At 40.9% G+C, this 22,852-nt stretch overlaps 1 protein-coding gene across 5 annotated transcripts in view; it reads left to right on the top strand.

Annotated features, from left to right (window-relative positions):
• Urb2 (URB2 ribosome biogenesis homolog) overlaps window positions 1-19,721 on the top strand; it is a 31,578-nt gene extending 11,857 nt beyond the window's left edge. For 2 of the 5 annotated variants that reach the window (XM_036187842.1, XM_036187844.1), the window contains exons 5-10: window positions 156-316; window positions 7,527-7,637; window positions 10,084-10,326; window positions 14,227-14,314; window positions 17,175-17,314; window positions 19,363-19,721. In XM_036187842.1, coding sequence (XP_036043735.1) covers window positions 156-316; window positions 7,527-7,637; window positions 10,084-10,326; window positions 14,227-14,314; window positions 17,175-17,314; window positions 19,363-19,560 — 941 coding nt within the window. In that variant the 3' untranslated portion in view covers window positions 19,561-19,721. Of the gene's footprint in view, window positions 1-155; window positions 317-7,526; window positions 7,638-10,083; window positions 10,327-14,226; window positions 14,315-15,164; window positions 16,669-17,174; window positions 17,315-19,362 lie in introns of those variants that run through there. The other 3 variants (XM_036187846.1, XM_036187847.1, XM_036187845.1) reach the window with 3 other exon arrangements.
• The last annotated feature ends 3,131 nt before the right edge of the window (window positions 19,722-22,852 follow it).

Below are 22,852 nucleotides of genomic sequence, written 5' to 3'. Positions count from 1 at the left end.
CAGATCCAAGTGTGTGGACTAAATAGTGCTGCTGTTGTCTTTCTGTCAAAGACCTTTCTGTCTCAGATTCAAGAGTGAATGAACTGAAAAGACACTGACTGTGATGGTCTATCTTTCTCTGTTAATAACTCCGGGACTGTCTTCTTTTCCTCCAGGTCCAGGCGTTACTGCTCTAGTCACTCAGGACACTGAGCCTCACTTAGAAGCCCTGCTTACCCAGATGTTTGAGACTGGGACAACAGAACACTTTAGGATCGTACTGCAGTCTATTCTTCAGGGACTGGACATCACTCAGGCGTGGAAGTCTGATCTGCAGGTGGACAGCTTCTTTCTTTTGTTTAGGCCTAAAGTAGTGTTCACTCCGGGTGAAAGGAAGGATTGTTTGAAATTTTGTGTCACTTTTAAAACTAGGCAGACAAATTTGGCTGAGAGTGGAGACAGAGCAGGAGCCTGTGGGAGGGAGTCCAGTTGTGGACTTTGTAGCTTCCACTGAAGAGTCTTTATTTTTCACAGGGCAATTTCTTTGGAATTACAAATGTATGATCTTATTATGTAAGATGCTAAATATTATAAAGACCAAATATAAAAGTCTATAAGTTCATCTATCACAGTTTTTGGGAAACATTATTAAGAGTTAAGAATGAAGATTAAAAGAGACACTTATGAAAAAATAAGATGTGTAAGAATGGGTTTGTGGGCTTCTCAAAGAATTGCCCTCACACACTTTTGAAAAGTACTTGCTATGGTCAAACAGGTATAGACCAGAACTTAAGAATTCTATATGTGTGTGTGTGTGTGTGTGTGTGTGTGTGTGTGTGTGTGTGTATACTCACACACTTTGGGTATATAGCTCAGTTGGAATTGCATTCATGAGGCCCTGGGTTCAAACCCCAACACTGGGGAAAAAAAAAAAAAAGCATTTGGGTAACAGGTAAGTTCTTATACACGCAGAGCTACATTAGACTACAAAACATATACACAATTAAAAAAAAACTAATAATAAAATCCTAATTAACATAGGGAAAGCATATACATTAACAACTTACAATTAATATGAAACTTTTGGGAGGCTCCCTTTTGGCAAGTTATATCTGATAAAATGAGAAGCATTTGTTAATCTTATAAATTAGTTTAGATTGAATGGCCATGCTGTTTGATGAACTATCATCTCTTCTAATTAAGAGGTCTCTTCTTGTTCAAATTGAACCTTTATCAATTTTGATGGTATCCACAGCTTTTCTTCTGAAGAAACAAAAGCAAAACCTCTTCTCCAACATAACACATACCCTGGTCCCCATTCTGAGGTCAGCACATCTTTAAAGTATACAGGCTGATTTAATTCCACAGTTCTTCTATTACCCAATGTCTCTCGTTCCTTTCTCATTAGCATTTAGAAAATTCAAAGTTAATAAAGCATTATGCAATCTATTTCTGGGGGTCTTTTATTACCCCTTTCTGTTTATTTAGCTTTCCATGACTGCTTGCCCTGTAGGGTTGTGTTGTATACCTATAATATGCTTTATATTGTAAAAAGCTAAAAACTTTCATTTTACCAGAGACATATGCTGGATCAATGTCAGTTTTAATTTGTACAGGTATACCCATGATGGCCACAACTTCTATCAAACATGTGAATATAGAATCAGCCTTTTTAAAACTCAAAGCAGTCACTCATTGAAATCCTGAATAGGTATCAATTGTGTGGTATACATAATTTAATTTTCCAAATCCTACAAAATGAAACATATCCACCCACCAGATATCATTCCTTTGAGTACCCTTTGGTACTCCATTCCTACAGGTAATGGAGTTTGGTTTATAAAGAACAAGTAGGACATTTCCTTATAATTTTGACTTGTTACCAAGTGATGGGAAAATCCCTTTTCAAACCCTTGGTATTCACATGATGTTTCTTATGAAATTCTGAGGCCTCTAGCACATGTCCTATCAATAATTGACCAGTTTTTTTCATTACTTTGTGCTAGAGAGCCTGGCAGACCCAAATGGGATCGGATGTGTGTTATATATAAGGGATGTGTCCTATTCCTGATTATTTCTTGTAACTGAATAAATAACGAAGTTAATTCTGACCCATCAGGAATAAATTTAGCAGTTTTAATGTGTAAAACAACTCTTTCTGCATACTGAGAGTCAGTAACTATGTTAAGAGGTTTTGAAAAATCCATTAATACCATCAGAATAGCATATAATTCTGACTTTTGGACAGAATCATAAGGGATTTGAGCCACTTAAATTTCCTGATTTATAACCTGCCTTCCCTGATTTGTTTGCGTCAGTATAAAATGTGGGAGCTCTAGACATTGGTGTTCCCCATACAGTGCAAGGAAGGATTCAGTTCTCTATAAATTGAATTCTCTTTCTTTTGGGATATTTGTTTTTAACCTCTCCCTTCAAGTTCTTTGCCAAGGTTCACTTTCTACCTATAATTTGTCAGTTTCATCGTTAGTAAAAGGTACTACTTTTCTGCTGGGTCTATTTCTGTTTATTGACAAAGTCTCAAATTTTCTTTTAGAATCAACTCAGATATTTTCCACATAAGTTTTTATTTATTTATTTTAACTCTTTATGTGGTAAAAAGATCCATTTTAAGACATTATCTTCCCTCTGCATTAATATTCCTGTAGGAGAATGCTTACAGGGGAAGATTACCAGAATGCAATCAAACTCTGGATCCAAATGATCCACATGTGCATCTTGTAGTTTCTTTTCTACCAAAGCAAATTCTCTCTTAGCTTCAGCTAATAATTCTCTTGGACTATTTAAATCCTTGTCCCCATTTAAGGTTTTGAAATTAAGCAGTTCTTAATTTTCTACTCCAATAGTGGGCTGTAGATAGGAAATGTCTTTGAAAGCTATTAAGAGTCCACAATCGATCTCTCCTAATTTGCATCTTTTGGGGTCTAGTTTTTTGTAGACCTATTTTATATCCTAAATAATTAATAGAATCTCCTCTTAATATTTTTTTTCAGGAGCAATTTGTAATCCCTAACAAGGCAAAATTTTCTTTACTTCTTCAAACATTCTTTCTAAAGTATCTACATTTGAATCAGCTAGTAAGATGCCATCCATGTAATGGTAAACTATAGATTGAGAAAATTGTTTATGTATCATTTCCAATGGCTGACTTACAAAATATTGGCACAGGGTGGGGCTATTTAACATTCCCTGTGGGAGAACTTTCCATTAATATCTCTTAACAAGCTGGAAGTTATTATAAATAGGCACTGTAAAGGCAATTTTTTCTGTCTTTTTCTTGTAAAGGTATAGTGAAGAAACAGTCTTTTAAATCAGTAACTATCAGAAGCCATTTTTTTAGGTAACAGAGAAGGCAAAAGAATTCAAGACTGTAGAGAGCCCATTGGCTGAATCACCTTATTAACAGCTCTTAGATCTGTTACCCTTCTCCATTTTCCAGATTTCTTTTTAACAACAAATACAGGAGAATTCCAAGGGCTGGTTGATTCTTCAGTACGCTGAGCATTTAGGTGCTCCTGTACCAACTATTCTAAAGCCTGCAGTTTCTCTGATGTTAAAGGCCATTGCTGAACCCATACAAGCTTGTCTGTTAACCATTTTAAAGGTAGGGCTGTTGATGCCTTTGAAAGATCAGCAGCTGTTGTGCCTTGTTCTTGTACAACCTGAATGGTTGGTGACTATTCTTTATAATACCTTCTAAAAATTTCCCCAGAAACATATATTAATTTATGTTTTGTTTCGGAGATTGGAGGTATGTTAATCTGGGTTTTCCATTGCTGTAACATCACGTCCCCACAAATTCATTGCTGTATTACTCACATATGGCTTTAATTTTTCTCTCTGTCCTTCTGGCCCTATACATTCAATTAGAACCATCTCACACTCTGTTTTACCTGAGATAACATTCCAGTTCCTAAAAGCTGAACATTTACCTCCTGAAGAAGCCAATTGGATGCCAAGATTTTGGTACAATTATTATTACATCTGCATCTGTGTCTACAAGACCTTCAATGATGATATCATTTATTCTTTTTGGTTTTTCGAGACAGGGTTTCTCTGTGTAGCTTTGCACCTTTCCTGGAACTCACTTGGTAGACCAGGCTGGCCTGGAACTCACAGAGATCTGCCTGGCTCTGCCTCCCAAGTGCTAGGATTAAAGGTGTGCGCCAGCACTGCCCGGCTTATTCATATTTTTAGTTTTGGTCTTTGTTCATTTATAGAAGTTTTGCCAAAATGTAGCACAAATCTTAAAAGTTCTTATTAATAAAAACAAACCCAGAGCCAGGTATTGGTATGAATGCTGAACGACCAGAGAAACAGAACAAGCCACAGCTACCTCATCTTGCTAATTCCTCAGTTGTTTCTTCAAACTGGAAGCCTCTGAGTCCTCATCCAGAATGAATCTCAGCTGAATTGTTGCTCAAAAACATAAAAGTTTAACCAGCTCTAGTTCCTGGTCCTCGTGCCCTAAATACCTTTCTGCTTTCTGCCATCGCTTCCTGGGATTAAAGGCATGTGTCAGCATGCCTTGCTGTTTCCAGTGTGGCCTTGAACTCAGAGATCCAGATGGATCTCTCTGCCTTCGGAATGCTAGGATTAAAAGTGTGTGTGCCACCATTTTCTGGCCTCTGTATCTAGTGGCTGTTCTCTTCTCTGACCCCAGATAAGTTTATTAGGGTGCACCATATTTTGGGGAACACAATATCACCACACCAAAATATTTGCTTTTTGGTTTCTCCTGAATTCTTTGTTCTCTCTTCTCTAACTGTTTCATCATCCAGAGCAGTGTGGTCTGTTCCATCATCCAGAGCAGTATGGTTTTTACAATAGACGTTAGGTTCTTAAATTGCTCTGGGAAGGAGTTTCCTTCATGATGACAGGAAATGACTGAATGGAATTTGACATGGGGGCCTTTGAGAGGCCCCTCAAGGTGTTTCCTGATAGCAAAGAATTACCTTGACTGTCCCTTGATCTATATTCATTAGTCCAATGTCTGCCTTTGCCACACCTTCTGCATAATCCAGAAGGGAAGGGTGTTCTGTTGAGATTATTCTTAGAAAAAAACATTGTTTCTAGGAACACCTTGTTTACCTCTATTGAAAAATTTGACATTTTGATTTTTTTTTCAAACCTCTGGAAATCACCATACCTATACAAGCATCATCATAGTCATTAGATTCAATATTGATTGTATCTCATATCCATTCCTCTAAGGGTACTGGTCTTGCCTTTAATGGCCCAATTAACCTTTTGCATTGTGCATTAGCATTTTCAAAAGCCAGAAATTCAATTATTATTTGTGTAGCTTCTGAATTTGGTATCATTCTATTTACTGCTGAAGTCAATCTTTGTAAGAAGTCAGTGAAAGTTTCTTTTGGGCCCTTCATAACTTTAGTAAATGACTCGATTTTCTTTCTTACTTCATCAATTCTGTCCCAAGCATTCAAGGCTGTTGTGTGGCATAAAGCTAGGGTGTGGTCATGTAGAGATTCCCTTTATACATTAGCATAATCTCCCTCTCCAAGAAGTTGGTCTTAGGAGATTTCCATACCTCTAACCCTACTTTTTTGTTCAGTGGTCTTAGCCTCATTTTTCCACCAGGTCCTCCACTGTTATTAAGGACCAGCCTCTAAGACTGTTGTAACAAAGTTTCTCCAGTCCCGAGGGATAATTTTATTACAAGTTGTCCACGAGTTTAGCATCTGCTTCACAAAAGGTGGATGCATGCCATATAAGATTATTGCTTCCTTGCAAAGTCTAACATTTGCACAGGAGTCCATTCAGCTCTTATACTGTCTTGAGAGTACCTATAATTTGGCAATTCCTGTAAGGTTACTGGATAAATTAAGGTTGGCTATTTGAAAACCTTAGTCTGTTCTTCTCTAACCTTATAATGCAATGCTGAGATTGGTTCTCCTTTAAATTCCTCCGTCTGGGTTTGAATATCTCTATGTTCTGTTTTAATAAGTTTTTCTTTATCTTGGCACTCATATTAACCAACTTTTTAAATGATAAAACAGAAGTGATCAAACAGATAATATTTATAATTGACATTACATAAATCCCATCTAAATTAATTATCCTCTCATCTAATTGTTCCATTTTCAAACTGTGCATTGTGTAATCATAGAGACCTAACTCTCTCTATTGTAATAGTGTTTCCCAGTTTTTAATGTGGAGGAAAAAAATCTCTCTCTTTTACTAAATCTCCCCTTTAAGAATTCCCAGTTGTCTCACCAACTCTTCCAATGATGACGATTCAGATGTGAGGCTGACTGTCTCTGTAGAGAACAGTAGAAGCTTGAGCAGGTTTCAAGGCAACTACCTAGTGTGCCACAACCCACCGGGAGAGAAGAAGCCAAAGAAGAAGCTGTCTGCATGGGGGAATGTATGAAAGCAGCTAACTCCTGCAGTATTTGGAGCGCAAAAGCCTATGGAGTTTGCTGCAAAAGGCTGCAACAGAAACTTAGCCAGGCGTGGTAGTGACTCTGGCCACGTGTAGCTATGCTAGTGCTAGTGGCTGTGCTAGTGGCTGCAAAGCCGCAGGCAAGCAGCTTTTTTTTTTTTTTTTTTTTTGTGAACTCATGCCCCAAATATTAGACACCAGATATAGCATGAATCCTAATTGGTCTTAATAATAAAAACCTGGTGCCAGATATGAGGGTAAATGCTGAAAGATCCGTAAAGGAACCAGCACTAAAGAGACTTCTTACCTCTGTGGAATCCTCAGCCTGAAAGGGAAAGAACTGAGTTCCTTTCTCCTCCCTCCTTAACTTGCCTGCTTGTGTTCTGATTTAAAAGCATTGCCTGACATCACAGCATCTCACCCAGTATTTCCTTTAAACTTCTTTATGTTGTTTTTTTGGTTTTTAAAATTATTTTAAGATTTTACTTTATATGTATGGTTGTTTTGCCTTCATGTATATCTGTGCAACTTGTGCATGCCTTGTGCCAGTGGAGGCCATGAGAGGGCATCAGATACCCTGGAACTGGAGTTAAATGATTGTAAGCCATGGTGTGGGTATTGGAAATCAAACCCAGGTCCTCTAGAAGAGTAGCCAGTGCTCTTAACCACTGAACCATCTCTCCAGCCCCCTTGTGTAGTTTTTTTTTTTTTTAGCTGAGGATCGAACCCAGGGCCTTGTGCTTGCTAGGCGAGCGCTCTACCACTGAGCTAAATCCCCAACCCCCCTTGTGTAGTTCTTGATCAGTGAAGTAATAGCATCCTCTGTGGACAGCATCTTGGCAAAATAGGGTCTATGATTAGACTATTCTTTGTCCTTCACTGAGCTTGCTGTCCTGGACCAGTTTTGTGCCTGAAGGCTCTATTTCAGCTTGAGTTATGTTCATCATCATTGCCTCCTTTCTGTGCACAAATGTGAAAGATGGCCCTTTCTCTTAGAACTCAACCCTTACCAGGCCTTGTCCCTGTCCCCAATAACAGGGTTCCATTTTATCAGTACCAGTAAGAGGATCTCCTCTCCTATGGGATTTGCTGTTTCTGTTCTAAAGTTTGCCCATTGTTTCAGGTTGTTTTGTGTGCCATTAGACTACTCAATCTACTACTCAAATGCCCACTCAGTGGAGAAAAGGCGAGTTTGCTGTGGCGTACATGCCCCCAGATAGTCACGGCTCTAATGGTGAGTAGCTTCTCGAGAGGTACCCTCCAGCTCATTTGACATTCCCTCTTCTGTAAGACAGCTAGTTGCTTGGGATCTGTCATCCTCTGGTTCTGGGGCTGTTTCTTGAAGGTGGCGAGAACAGGTAACCCCTTTGTGTTTTCTGTCTGTATACACTGTTAGACAATAGCACCCTGGCTTGGAGGTGGTGAGAGGGATGGACACTGGGAACTGTCAGACAAGGAGTGATGAGTTGAATGGCAAAGACAAGGTGAGGCTACTGTGGGCCATATACTCAAAGTAGGTGAAGGAGGAACCCTGGGGCTGATTCCCCACAAAACTGTGTGGCCAGGTATCAGGAGGGGTACATGTGTGTAAGGCATGTGATACAGTGACTACCAAAGTATTGAATTGATCTGGCAGTGACTTGGTTTCATTTTATACTACAAAAGCCTGGTTCCACCGGGCAGTAGTGGCACACACCTTTAATCCCAGCACTTGGGAGGCAGAGCCAGGTGGATGGATCTCTGTGAGTTCGAGGCCAGCCTGGTCTACAGAATGAGATCCAGGACAGGCACCAAAACTACACAGAGAAAACCCTGTCTTGAAAAAAAAAAACCAAAAACCAACCAAACAAACAAAAAACCCCAAAAGCCTGGTTCATTGAGGCTGGTCTTAGTGTTTGCACCCTTCATTGAGCCTGACTCAAAGGTTCTTCTTACTGAAGATAGGAAAGAACAGTGCTTGTTTGCCATCATTACCATCTGGATATAACTTTTGCTATCTGAGAGAATTGTCATGAATCAGCATATTTCCAGAGCTAAAGGGCATGTTTCCTCCTGTTTTCTAATTTGCTTCTTTGTCTTTGACCTAAAAATATGTAAAATCAAAAGGCCTATGCTGCATATGTATATGTTGAGCAGACAGTGGAGAAGCAAGTTGTTAAGTGTGGTATGGAACATACTGATGGGTAGCCATAATGATGACAGTGTGTGTGTTGACTACCTTGATATGCACCAGGTTGGAACCCACTTGATGCCTCTGCAGAGCCACGTTCCCTGCAGAATGATGGCACTTGTAAGATCATGACCCAAAGGCCTCCTTAGATACTTACTGTCAAGCTAGAAGCCACAGGGATGCTCTCTAAATGACCCAAGGATATAGTTTGGTTTTTTGTTTTTTTACTCTTTTGGCTCTTTGTGGGGTGGGGCACCACCCAGCTCCCAAATAAATCAGACATGGAGGCTTATTCTTACTTACAAATGCCTGGCCTTAGTGTGGCTTGTTTCTAGCCAGCTTTTCTTAAATTATCCATCTATCTTTTGCCTCTGGGCTTTTGTCTTTCTCTATTTCTGTATACCTTTTTTTTTTATTTCTTACTCTGTGGCTTGCTGGGTAGCTGGGTGACTGTCCCCTGATATCCTCCTTTTCTGGTCTTTGATCTCCCTCTTCCCAGATTTCTCCTATTTCTCTTTGCCTGCCAGCCCCGCCTATTCTTTCTCCCATCTTGCTATTGGGTCTTTCAGCTCTTTTTTTTTTTTTTTTTAATAGAATTATCTGGGGACTTTTTAAAAATTTTTATTTATTTATTATGTATACAGAAGAGGGTGCCAGATCTCATTACAGATGGTTGTGAGCCACCATGTGGTTGCTGGGAATTGAACTCAGGATCTCTGGAAGAGCAGTCAGTGCTCTTAACCTCTGAGCCATCTCTCCAGCCCGTCTTTCAGCTCTTTATTAGACCAATCAGGTGTTTTAGACAGGCAAAGTAACACAGCTTCAAAGTTAAACAGATGCAACATAAAAGAATGAAACACATCTTTTCATCATTAAACAAATGTTGAACAGCACAAACAAATGTAATACATCTTCAAATAATATTTCACAACACAGAGAAGTCTCTTATCTTGAGTCTGTTCTCTTGTTTTCTAGGATAGTAACTGAAAATCTTTTTTGTTGTTTTTTTTTGTTTTTCAAGACAGGGTTTCTCTGTGCCTTTCCTGGACCTTGTTCTATAGACCAGGATGGTCTCGAACTCACAGAGATCCACCTGACTCTGCCTCCCAAGTGCTGGGATTAAAGGCGTGCCCTACTGCGGCTGGCATAACTGAAAATCTTAATGAGACCTGTTTTATAATCAGAGGCATTTGGAACTGATGATCTGTTTTGGGAAAACACTGCTACGTGTGTCTGACATGCAGCTTCCTTGTAAGGAGTTGGGTGTGTCTGTTCCCTTTTAAGAAATTGCTTGTCTCATTGTAGATGCAGTCAACAAAAAGTGAGAGGTGAAGCAGCCAGGGCTGTGGGAGACTTGATGATAGCCTCCTTGTCCCTTTGGATTGTTGCTGGTCCTCACCACTTCCTTGTAGAATATAGGTAGACGTCCTTTATCACCTAGAGCTTTAGTGGTTTTATTTCTTTGGAGGATCACCCTCACTTTCTTTCCTTTGTCTATCTTGCTTTGTAGCTGCAACACCACGAGGCCTGCCAGGAGCAGCCTGTGGCCCTGGTAGTGGTTGAGCCTATTCTTGATGTCCTGGCTGTTCTGCTACGGAAAGGGGAGGAGACCATCAGCAACCCTCATCATGTTAGTCTGGTTTTTAATGTCTTGCTCACAGTCCCTCTGGACCACCTGAAGCCACTGGAGTTTGGCAGTGTCTTCCTGAAGATGCACAGTGTGCTGTTCTCCATCCTGCAGTGCCACTCTAAGGTGAGAGGAAGAGCATGCAGCTGCTCCTCTGTGAGCTGGGGATGCCAGCTTCTAGAGGAGCAGCAGAAGGGCTGGGGGCTGCTTGGTGGTGTGTGAGAGAAAGGCTCCCAGGTTATCCTTACTGCCACTAAAAATAAAGCAGACAGACAGAAAACTAAAGAAAAGCAAACTCCACTGTTACAGACTATGCTTCCAGTAATTTCTGGTATGTAAACATAGAAATACTTGACCTACTCTTCAGGCCAATTGAGTTGTTTTTTTTCATGTCTGATACTCTGAGTGGTGTCATATATTATACAGAGAAGGCCCATTATTTTGTCTTTGCTGATGACGTATTTAAATAAGTCGCTACCTTGTTTAGATATATTGGGTTTAGAATTCAAGTGGTAAAGGGAAAGAGGGTCTTGAGTTTATAATCTGCTACTGTTATGTTATGCAGAGGCTAGAAACACAGATCTCATAGAAGAGTATGGCCAGCTACCATTTTTTGAACATTTGCTGCTTTACCCCCATAGTAAGGCTGTAAAGCATGTGTAATCCTATTTTAGTGATGAGGATACTGAGGCTCAGTGAACGTTTTGACTAGTACCACATGGCTGAATCTGAGTGTTAGGCTAAGCCTATTGATACCTTTGACCAGGGTTCTTTTGGTTCTTTGACTAGGCACCACCACTAATATATGTGACCAGTAGGAATTCATAGATATATGTTTATGTACACATACATGTTGAGATATTTCTAAGTATTTTGATAATCTAAGAATAGATAGTGTGCATACATGCTATGATGTGTGTTTGAAGGTCAGAGGACAAATTTATGGAGACAGTTCTCTTTGTCTCTTTTATATGAGGGTCAGTGTCCAAAGTAGGGTTACTATTACTGTGCTGAAACACCGTGATCCAAAAGCAAGTTGGGGAGAAAAGGGTTTATTTGGCTTATACTTCCGAATAATAGTCCATCACTGAAGGAAGTCAGGACAGGAACTCAAGCAGGGCAGGAACCTGGAGGCAGAGACCATAAAGGGTTCTGCTTCCTGGCTTGTTCCTCATGGCTTGCTCAGCTTGCATTCTTTTTTTTTTTTTTTTAAAGATTTATTTATTATGTATACAGAAGAGGGCGCCAGATCTCATTACAGATGGTTGTGAGCCACCATGTGGTTGCTGGGAATTGAACTCAGGACCTTTAGAAGAGCAGTCAGTGCTCTTAACCTCTGAGCCATCTCTCCAGCCCCAGCTTGCATTCATACAGAACCCAGGACTACCAGCCCAGGGATGACACCACCCACAGTGGTCTGGCCCCTCCCATCAATCACTTATTAAGAAAATGCCTTGCAGCCAGATCTTTTGGGGGCATTTTCTCTCTCTTTTTATTTTTTATTTTTCTTTTTCCAGAGCTGAGGACCGAACCCAGGGCCTTGTGCTTGCTACCTACCACTCTACCACTGAGCTAAATCCCCAACCCCAGGGGCATTTTCTCAATTGAGGCTTCTTTCTCTCTGATGACTCTAGCTTGTGTCAAGTTAACCTAAAACCAGCCAGCACATTCAGGGATTGAACTCAGGCCACCAGGCATGCATGGCAAATACCTTTACCCACTAAGTTATCTTCTCTCTCCAGCAATGCCATTTTTAAGAGAAATGGGCTGTTCCAAAGACTTTTTCGTCTGTCACCTTTGGCCCTGCCTCCCATGTCACTACCTTTGATAAGAAATGTTTTGACTAATTATTAAGGTTGTTATGTGACTGTGTAATATAAATGCAGCACAAATCCAACACAGTCTGAGATTTCAGATCTTGCTAAAAAGTTATGAAAGTAAGAATAGAAAACTGACTCCTGCAAAGCTACTAACACATGAGTATTTAGTGTGTTTGGACTTCAATATATAGAGAACGTCAACAGCATGATATTAACAGGATGATGGGAGTTACTAAAGTAGCTAACACTCACCTGACACTATCAGGTCTCATGAGGGAAGCCAGTGCTCGGTTAGAGCCACATACATGTGAACACCCAGCTAGAATCCTCTCACATATATCTGGGTGATATATGTGAGAACAGGTGGCCAACATCGACAAGACCTAGGAGGAGACTATGATGAGAAAACTTCACGTTATAATTATTTCCTCATGATGACCTGTTTTCTTCATTTTGCAAATGAGGAAAATGAGGCACACGCAGATTGTGAAGTTACCAAAGTGTCATTGTGGAGCTAGGTAGTTTGGTCTGGATTTGATAACTTTTCATCAGTATAACAAGGATTCAGAGAGAACTTAGAGCATTGATGAAGCTCTGGGATGCTTTCACAAAAATAGCCTCTTGTTAAACCTGTTGCAAAAAGCCAGTATGAAAGGTTTGCTGTGATGTTGTGTGAATTTTGTTAGATTAATTATACTAGAGCGAATTTTTCTGGTGTTCTCCTCTTTTTTTCAGTCTAACATATAGACCAGTGTGGTCCAGTAGTGAATATTCAGTGGTGCTTACATTGTCAGTGTAGTACTCATTGGCCTCAGAACTGCATGTTGAATTTTGCTTAATTCTGATTCGATTTACATGAGCTCATTGCTATTTGGTTGGACATTGTGGTTGTGTTTCTGATGTCAGGTGTAAAGGAAGTATGTTTGGGACTGGGGGAGATGTAAGCATGAGGAGCCCAGTTTGGATCCCCAGAATCCATGTAAAGCTGGACATGGTAGCCTGTGTCTGTAATCCCAGTGCTTTTATGGCAAGATAGGAGGTGGAGATAGGTGAATCCCTGGGAAGTTGAGGGTCAGCTAGCCTGGAGAACACAACAGTGAACAACAAAAATAAGGTAGAAGGCAAGGACTAATACCTGAGGTTGTCCTCTGACCACTACATGTGTGCTGTAGCATACATGCAGCCACACTCACATATATGACCACACATGCACAAAGATACAGAGATTAAAAAAGCATATTTTGACATTTTAGCCTTCTTTTTCTTTTTCTTTCTTTCTTTTTTTTTTTTTTTTTTTTAATGAAATAGAGTTTATTGAGAAAAGGTTTTAACTGCCTGATGTGGTAATGAATGCCTGTGGTCTCAACACTTGGCAAAGGCAGGAGGAATGCTGTGAGTTTGAAGCCAGTTTGGTCTACCTAGGAATTTCGGGTCAACCAGTGATACATAGTGAATCTTTGTCTCAAAGGAAAACAATTTGTTTAAATGTAAGAAAGTGAGTGGGGAAGGGAGAAGTACTTGGAGGATGGTTTTTAGACACTAAAGGAGGTTAGGAGTAAGCTTTTTAAAAAGATTTTATGTGTAGGTGTGTTTTATCTGCATATGTGTATGTGCAGCATATGCATGCAGGGCTCATGATGTCAGAAGAGGGTGTCTGATCCCTTGGAACTGGAATTATAGACAGATGGTTGTGAGCTCCTATGTGGTACTAGGAATTAAACCCAGGTCCTTGGCAAGAGGACCAATTCTTACCCACTTAGTTATCTCTCCAGTTCCAGGAGCAGGCTTCTTAAAAGAGTTCTTAGACTTGGTGTTCAAAGGAAAGTCCTAGGCAGGCTATTCATCACTGTTATTTGAGATGGTTTGGTCCTCATTTTAAGTGAGTTTATGTAATCCTTTTTAAAAAAAATACCAATTCTATGTGTGTTCCTAGGGTGTATTAGAACCAGTGTAGAGAAAACACAGACTCGGCAAATTTTAAATCAAGGTTTCCCACAAATTTTAAATGTATGCAATATGGAACCCCTACTCCCTAAAATGTTAAAACAAGAATTAAGGAGCCAGATGTTAGCCAGGTGCTCAGTCATTTTAGCAAAAAGATAGAAGTGTCTGTGCTGCACAGTAGGGTATACACCTCTCTGTATGGCCTTCCAGGTAAGCAGACAAAAGATCATTGACCTACTTCTATGTTCCTTTATTACCACAGGTGATGCTGAAGGCCATTCCATCTTTCTTGAACTCATTTAATAGATTATTATTTTCAGTTATGCATGAAGGACGGCAGAAAGACCAAGGTAATTCAGAGTAATGGCATTGGGTGCACAGGTTCAAGTGTATTTATCATGCAGTGTTTCTGGCCATAAATATTATTGAAAATAAAACCACCAAACTGAGTTCACATGAGAAATGTTCAGATTATCAAGTGAATATTCAAGAAAGAATTTATTGAAAAATATTTTTATTTGTGTATGTGTGTAAATTTTGTGTACAATGCTAATGTTAGTGGAGACCAGAAGAGAGGCTACCCTAGAGGTAAAGTTAGAGGTAGTTTTAAGACACCTGGTATGGGTGCTAGGAGTAGAACTTGTGTCCTCTGGACCTTAACCACTGAGTTCTCTCTCCAGCCTCTTGTCTTCGTTAGGATTTCTATTGATGTGATGAAACATCAGGACCAAAAGCAACTTGGTGGAGGGAAAGGGTTTATTTCAGCATACAACTCTCAGGCTACACTCTGTCACTGATGGAAGTCAGGGCAGGAACTTAGAGGCAGGAACTGAAGCAGAGGCCTTGAGGAATGCTCAGCATGAAAAAATACAACTTAGTACCAGCTGCCTAAGGGTTGCACTGCCCCCTGTGGCATGGGCCTTCCAAATGAATCATTAATAAAAAGTGTACTGATTTATTAATGACTTGCCTACAGGAAATATGATAGAGGCATTTTTTTTCAGTTGAGGTTCTGTTTCCCAAATAACTCTAGCTAAGGTCAAGCTGACCAAAACAAGAACACAACCCAGCCAAGGCGTTTCTCAAGATGACTTTTATTTGTTAGAGACAGGGTCTCACTATGTAGCCCTGGCTGGCTCAAACTGGCTTCAAACTAACACCTGTCCTCCTGTCTCAAGATAATTTTTTTAACTATTTCAGGTCATCACATTTTACTGTATCCCAAACTGTGGATGTACCTGGCATCCATCTCTGATTGAAACTTCTTTTTCTGGAAAGAAGTGAGTGGGGGGAGAAGAGGTGAGAGGTTGGGCACTAATGACAGATTTTGCAGTTCTCCCTTTACTCTGCCCAGCTGTGGACAGCTAGCTAGTGGCATAACTGTCACCACCTCCCATGCATGGCATAGTGCATGTGTTGACCTAATATTAAAAATCTACTCATGTGCAGGGCTGATAACAAGTTCCTTCTCTTTAGTAGCCTTCGCTGGTATATGATAACTGTCTGTGGTTCTAGTTAAGGTTCTTTAATATCCCAAAATGCTATTCTGATGGTGCTGTCCCTTGGTCTACCCAGGGAGGCAGACAGGCAAACCCAGGCCTTCCTTGTTGTGGACTATGGAAGTGCAATGTGACTGTATGCTACATCAAGATTGTCCCTTGTCACATGTTCTGAGCATGTATGGAAGCATGTGCTTCATGTTGGCCTAACTTGGACCTCTTTAATCACAAGAACATTCTCTGTACTTACTGCTTGACCCACAAGGGTTTAACAGTTCTATTCTCTTTATTGGGTTTTAATGTACTCTTTGGATTATGAATGAAGTCAGTAGCTGCAATAATCAGTGTCAGTTACTCATATTGTCTGAAAAGAGAAGCAGTAGAATGTTAGGTCATGAAGCACATGGCTACAATGTGGGCTTTGTGAAATACTTCCCAAATATTAACTTGATTTCATAGAATTACATTGATCTAGAGAACTATATTTATTAAAGATGTCTTTGTGTTTATTCTAAAAAAACTGTTGTACATACTAAAAATAAGTCTTACTGAGGTTTAATGTATGCACGAGGAACTTCATCTGTTTAATTGACAGTTAAGAACAAAGTGAAACCACACCACAGGCAAAATGTAGATTGTTTCGTTTGAGTTCTGTGCCTCTGTATTAGGCCTGACCCTGAGCAACCCCCAGTCTGTCATTTGTTCCTGGGTTTGTTTGCATTTTCCAGATTTATAAATAAAATTATAGCTATCACTGTGCTCAGCAAAGCTTGGGAGGTGCTGTAGCATGGGCCAGAGCTTCCTACCAAGGCAGAGCAGGCTTGGGCAGCCCAGGAACTAGATGATCCTACTGAATAGCAAGGGAGGACTGGGAGTAAGAAGTGACTCTGGGAAGATAGGAGCAAGGTGGGGATTATTTGCTGATGACATTGTGTCTTATCTCCATTGGCCTATGGAAGGAAAACCTTACACAGACAATTTCTAAAACTGATGGAGGCAAAGACATCATTTGGAACTCTTAAATCCTCTCAATAAACCATTTCTCTTGAAAATAATCTTCATTTGATCCTTTCTTATAGCAGTCTATCTCCTTTAAAATAATGATAGCAATCATAGGTTTCATCCTGAGGAGAATTGATTTTTCTAGTTAGATATTGTATTAGTTATTTTTTCTCCTGGCTGTGATAAAATACTGACAAAGGCACCTTAAGAAAGGAAAGGTTTATTTTGGCTCACAGTTTGAGGAGATACAGTCCATCAAAGGGACAGAAGTATGGGTTGGTTGGTTCCATTGTGTCTAGTCAGGTAGAAAGATGAATGCTGAGGCTCATTTGGCTTTTCTACTCCTTTCCCCCATTTTCAGCTCAGGAGCCCAGTCCATGGGATGGTGCTGTCCATTTCAGAGTGGTCTTTCCTGCTCACTTAATCCTCTCTGGAAATAGCTTCTTAGACACTCCCCAGAGATATGTCTGTTAGGACTGTTAAAATCCAGTAGGTTGACAATGACAGACCCCCTAGAAAAACTCATAGACTTGAAATATTGTTTTTACTGTTGTCATGTTTGGATATATCTTTCACCTTATTTTTGTATACAAAATAAGCCAGTTAGACTCTGGAAAGAGAGGGTTGCAGCCAATTCTATTTATCGTATGATTGTAGGGCTAGAAGAAATGCTCTTGCCATTTCAAAGTTAATCATTTTCTATCTGTAGGAAGTGTGGATGACCTGCCAGTGGTCCTTGAGAGTGCACGCCTGGTGGAAAGGATGTATAGTCACATTGCTACTCGAGCTGAGGAGTTCACTGCATTCTCCCCATTCCTGGTGGCTCAGTATGTGACAGAGGCACAGAAGGTAAAACCCAGGCTGAACATGCTCATCAGGGGTTTCCATTCACAGTCTTAGAGCTTTTTACCAAAAATAGCAGTGACAGGCCCACAGTAGCGGGCTTTCCTGTACTTGGTATGTGGGGTGGGATGGGGTGGGGTGGGGTGGGGTGTGATGGGGTGTGATCAGCTTTATGGAGTTATGGTCAGGATTGAGGAATGTGTGTCATGGAGCCCCTCACTGAAGTTGGCTCAGGACTTCTAGGTCTCTTGTTCCAGTATAGACTTGGGCCTATTTCCTTTTCTTGTTATCCAACAGGCAAGTGAAATGTCCCCCAGGACCAAGAACTAAGAACTCTTATGGATCCAGACCAGCAGAGGCTAGAAAAGAAGGGTCTGGGGTAGTCAGCACATTTAGCTGCTCCTAGACACTCAGAGCAGCCTATAGATTAGACACACTGGGAAATTCATTACTGGCGATTTTTGTCCAAATTTATCTGACTTTTGGAATTGTTTTAAATGATTAATTTATCATTAAGATTTACTTGTTTGCATATGTCCATGCACTGTTTTCACACTTGTGTAAGCTATTGGTGCCCCATAGTCAGGCCACTTTAGGACTATAAATGACATTGGAACTTTACTTTGATTAATGAATGCCAGTGTGTCAGAGAGTTGGGGGAATATAGAGTATATGTGTTTCCATTTGTTTGTATTTGTATAAACACATTTACATGCTTTCTGTCAGGGAAATAGCCAGTCTAGTGGACTGGCTTGGTATTGGGGTCTCTTGCATGCATAGTAGTTGGATCTCTTGGTGGGCACTGTAGTGGAGTATCTGGCTAGAGAAGTCAGCATTTCTTTAGGGAGGTTTGGTTGAACAGCCTTTCTAGATTGCTTCCTTCCCTATTTCTTGTAACTATAACTGTTGAGTAACTTTCTACCCCACAACCTTGCTGACATTGGTATTAAAGCTTCTTGTCATCCTAGCAACTTTGGCTGGGCTGGGGGGTGGGAGGGGGCAGCAGTGCTAAGTAAGTATATGAGAAGATACTTCTAGTGGTCCTAGAATGACATGGGGACTTGTAATTTGATTTCCTTACGAGTATTTAGCAGTTTTATCGAAGTTTGATATTCCCCAAGCATGTGAGTCATTAACATATAAGCTTTTGCTGAAAGAAAAGCTTGTACTTTTTAACTGGAGAATGAAATGAGACATAGTAATTTCACTTTGCTGAGGGACAAAAAGGGAAGTGATAATTGGAACCCTTAAGTTATATTATTCTAAGATTTACTTTATGAAATCTCTGGTTTCCTGGCTTCATTATTCATCTCTAGTTTAAACGTCTATTTTTTCTTTTTCTTTTTCATTTTGTTTTGTTTTTTAATCTTGAAAGCAAAAAGGCCCTGTGGGTTATTTAAGGCCATTACATCCTGGAATCCATTGGCAGAAGTCTAGGTCTTATCTTTCACTTATTTTTAAATTTAGTAATGAAGAAAATACTTCATATGCATTAAAGACTGCTACTGAAAGCCATAAATTCTCCCAGGCAGCATGTTTAGCTTTAATTAAATGCTCAAGAGCAGAGACAGCCTGAGAGATCTCTGCATTCATTCCCTGTGCTAGTCTACAGAAGTAGACTAGGTGCTGTGGGAGGACCTGTGAGAGACAGGCAGATGTCCTGGGAAGACCCTGATGGTCAGAAGATGCCACAGGCCACAGGCCTGCTTGTTTTGTCTGCTCTGTGTGGTAATGAGTCCCAATGAAAACATACAAAGATGTTTCCAGTGCTTTGCTCTTTTACTTCCAGATCAGATTTACAACAGTCTCTTCATATTGCTAGCTTGGGATGAGTAGTGTTAATGCTCATCCCGCCCAATGAGTTTTGAAGCTGCTGGAATATATTTTCATTCATTAACCATTGATTCTAGCTGTAGAAACTGCCTTTGTCAGAGAGTCTGAAGGTCGGGGGTTTGTGGCCTCACCAATTTCATGCTGCTTGCTCAGCTCTGGAGTTTTCAGCATGCTGTCTGATCTGTCCCTGGTTTGTGCTTAAAGCTTTCCTTCTTTCCCAGGTTACCTTGTACCCAACTGTGAAGAACCTGCTACAGGAGGGAATTTATCTCATCTTGGATCTCTGCATGGAGCGTGATATCCAGTTTCTTCGGGCCTCACTGCAGCCCGGAGCACGAGATGTCTTTAAGGAGCTATACAATGACTACCTCAAGTACCACAAGGCCAAGCATGAAGGAGAGAAAAGATATACAGCCTAGGCCATACCACAGAAGCACAGTTACCTGGGACACCATGCAGAGGCTTCATGGTTCAGAGCCATAGAGGATGTAAGGCTTCCAACGTTCTCATGCACATTGTCAATAACCATGGGAACTCCCCTCACCCCAAAACACACACGCACACGCACACGCACACACACACACACACACACACACACACACACACACACACACACACACACACATACACACGTCTCACCGTGTATCCCTGACTGGCCTGGAACTTACTATGTAGACCAAGCTGGCCTTGAACTCATAGAGATCCACTTGCCTCTGCCTTCAGCATGCTGGTGCTAAAGTCATGCACTACCATGCCCACTTTGGGAATTATATATTTTTGTAGCTTTTTAATTTTTTTTAAAGCTGAGAGTTCTTTAATATCCCTTCCTTTAGGATGTTAAGAATTGAACCTAGGGCATCACATATACTAATCTCACGCTTCTGCCACTCAGCTACACCTTTAAGCCTCAGTACATCTTTTTGTAACTAAGTGTGGCATAAGAAGCCTGTAAATAGGTTCTGGGATGGGATGAATTTAATGGAAAAATTGCTTACCATTATGACTGTATCTAATGTGGTCCTTTTCCTTTTTCCCTCTCCTGGCTGGAAACTGTAGAACTGGTGTTTTGCTTCTGATACATGGGTCTGTAATTAAATCCTGTTTGAATAATTCTGCCCTTCAAATCAAGTAACACAGAGACACTTTAGCTGCCATTCTTGTGTCTTCCCTCTGAGAATTCTGGTGGTGCTTGGAGGAGCAGCCAGGGCCCTGGGTAGGGCAGTATGTACCTGTCTGGTAGTAGGGGAGGTGTTCAAGCACAGGAGCCAGGGCTCCTGCTTGTTCCTGCTTCAGTCGCAGAAGTTCATTACAGAACTTCCTACTCAGTTCAAGAAGTACTGTTAATTGTTCTTATTACCTAAACAATATATTTTAATAGTCTCAGTTACCCAGCCTTTATTATCACTTAGAAATGGCTTGTTTTAGTCTTTTTGTTGTATATGTATAAATATATAAGTATATAGTAAATTGATCAAAACTTGTTTTAAGGTTACTTAATGTTTTCTTTTGTAATAGTTGTCATATCTTAGCCTCAATAATAAAGATACTTGATATTTTTAATGTTACATAGTATTCTGCTGAATAGACATAGCTGCTTCATGTAATAAATCCCCCATTGTCAGACATACGAATCATCTACACTTTCCTTTTGTGAATGTTGCCTGTGGCTAGATTATTTCCTAAGACAAATTCACATGAGCTGTTTGTTTATTTAGTTTTAGAATACTGTGTCTTGCATTTTGAGATAGGACCTTATTTCTATCGCCCAGCTGGACTTGAACTTGATCTTCCTGCTTCAGCCTCTTAAGTATTAGGATAATATGTATGTACTACCAGTTAGCCTGACTAGAAAGTCATATTAGTTTTAACAGACTTCTGTAAGTATTGCCAACTTACCCTCTAGAAAATATACACATTGATTTTCCCCAAGTGAATCTTTCACCACTTGGTTTGTTCTACACAGATAGGAATTGTGGGTAGGCAAGAAGTTCTGGTACTGGCAGTTACTTGCCCTTGAGTGCCTGAGGCATAGGAAGTAGATTGGCAGACCCAGAAGATTATGGCTTCAAGCCTAGAGAGCCGGAGACAGTAGGCCTTACAAGTCTTACAGTTCTGCATCTCGGCACTTGAGTTGAAGGCTTACCTGCTGTGGGCTTAAGCCCTTGCCAGCTATTACAGTCCTTTGCTTCTGGTAGCTGTGAGCAGTAGCAGCAGGCAGTGGGGGCTGCAGCACTTGCTGAATGAGCCTTGGCTGTTGAGACCCTTAGCTCTCACAGTGACCGGTGTTATAGCTCTCCGACCCAGGGTGTCTGAAATGCTTAGCCCCTGACAGTGATGAGTTCTATGGTTCTTAAGACTCTTGGTATTTAAGCCTTGGCAGCTTTTTGAATTGTCAGTCCATGTGTAGGGCCTGCAGTTCTTCCTTTTCAGCTCTGCACTGATTTTGTCATCACTGCCCCCTCTACTTCCCATCCCCAGGTCACTTTCTAGAACTCTGGCTACCCTTTCACTTCTGTTTTGGTTTTTCGAGACAGGGTTTCTCTGTGTAGCTTTACGCCTTTCCTGGATCTCGCTCTGTAGTCCAGGCTGGCCTTGAACTCACAAAGATCCACCTGCCTCTGCCTCCTTAGTGCTGGGATTAAAGGCGTGCGCCACTACTGCCCGGCTACCCTTTCCCTTCTATTGTTGCTGCTTTATTATTATGGCACAGCTACTGTTCTACCTCTGCTTCCATCTCTTACTTTACCAGCTCAGCCTATTCTCTTACTGATACTACCAAAAACAAGGAAGAAAAGATTGAGCTGAATGTGGTGGTGCATGCCTGTAATCCCAGTATTTGGGAGGTAGAGGCAGAGGATCAGGATCAATTTGTCATTCTTGGTGAATTGGAGGCCAGCATGCACACTACATGAAATCTTGTCTCAAAGAGAGCAACAGCAAAAGACTGCTTACAAGAAGCCTTCTGTTGGACCTAGTCTTGATTGTAACACTAGGGTGCAACACAGAAAGGTGTCTTAAAGTCAGCTGAATAGCCTGCAGTGTTTGTATAGCCAGAAAAGAGGTGGTGGCAAGTATGTCTGTACCAGTCACAGGCTCTGGCCAGCAGGGGAGGTGCTCTCTGACTGGTCTAGGTGAAAATAGCTGTTGAAGCTCACTGAGCCTCACTGAAAAAGTTCACTGTAGGGTGCTTGATGTACAGGTGTAGTTCTTTCTGGAGCCAGAGTTATGTGCAATAAGCACATGTGTATTCATAAAGTAGGAAGTAGGTAGACTGCCATAAACAGGGTTGGGCCGACTGCTTGGCTGATAATACTCTGCTCATGCCAGCTGGGTCCCAGGGAAGGCTCTAACAGCTGTCAATTAGGGAATAAAACATCCTGATCAATATTCACAGCACTATTTAGAGTGTTTGGGTTGGGGGTTTTTGGTTTTTGGTTTTTTTGAGACAGAGTTTCTCCGTGTAGCTTTGGTGCCTGTCCTGGATCTCGCTTTGTAGACCAGGCTGGCCTTGAACTCACAGAGATCTGCCTGCGTCTGCCTCCCGAGTGCTGGGATTAAAGGAATGTGCCACCACCACCCACCCGTAGAGTTTTTGTTTTAAAGATTTACTTGTTTTTGCTCTATGAGTAGTGTTTTGCCTATATACCTTGTATATGTCTGGTGCCCTAGAGGCCAGGAGAGGGCACTGGATTTCCTGGAACGGGAGTGACA

Source organism: Onychomys torridus, chromosome 5, assembly GCF_903995425.1.
Source record: "Onychomys torridus chromosome 5, mOncTor1.1, whole genome shotgun sequence".
In the NCBI taxonomy this organism is placed as follows: Eukaryota; Metazoa; Chordata; class Mammalia; order Rodentia; family Cricetidae; genus Onychomys; species Onychomys torridus.
The sequence above is the reverse complement of the archived record's forward strand: the minus strand, read 5'-3'. Positions and strand labels throughout refer to the sequence as shown.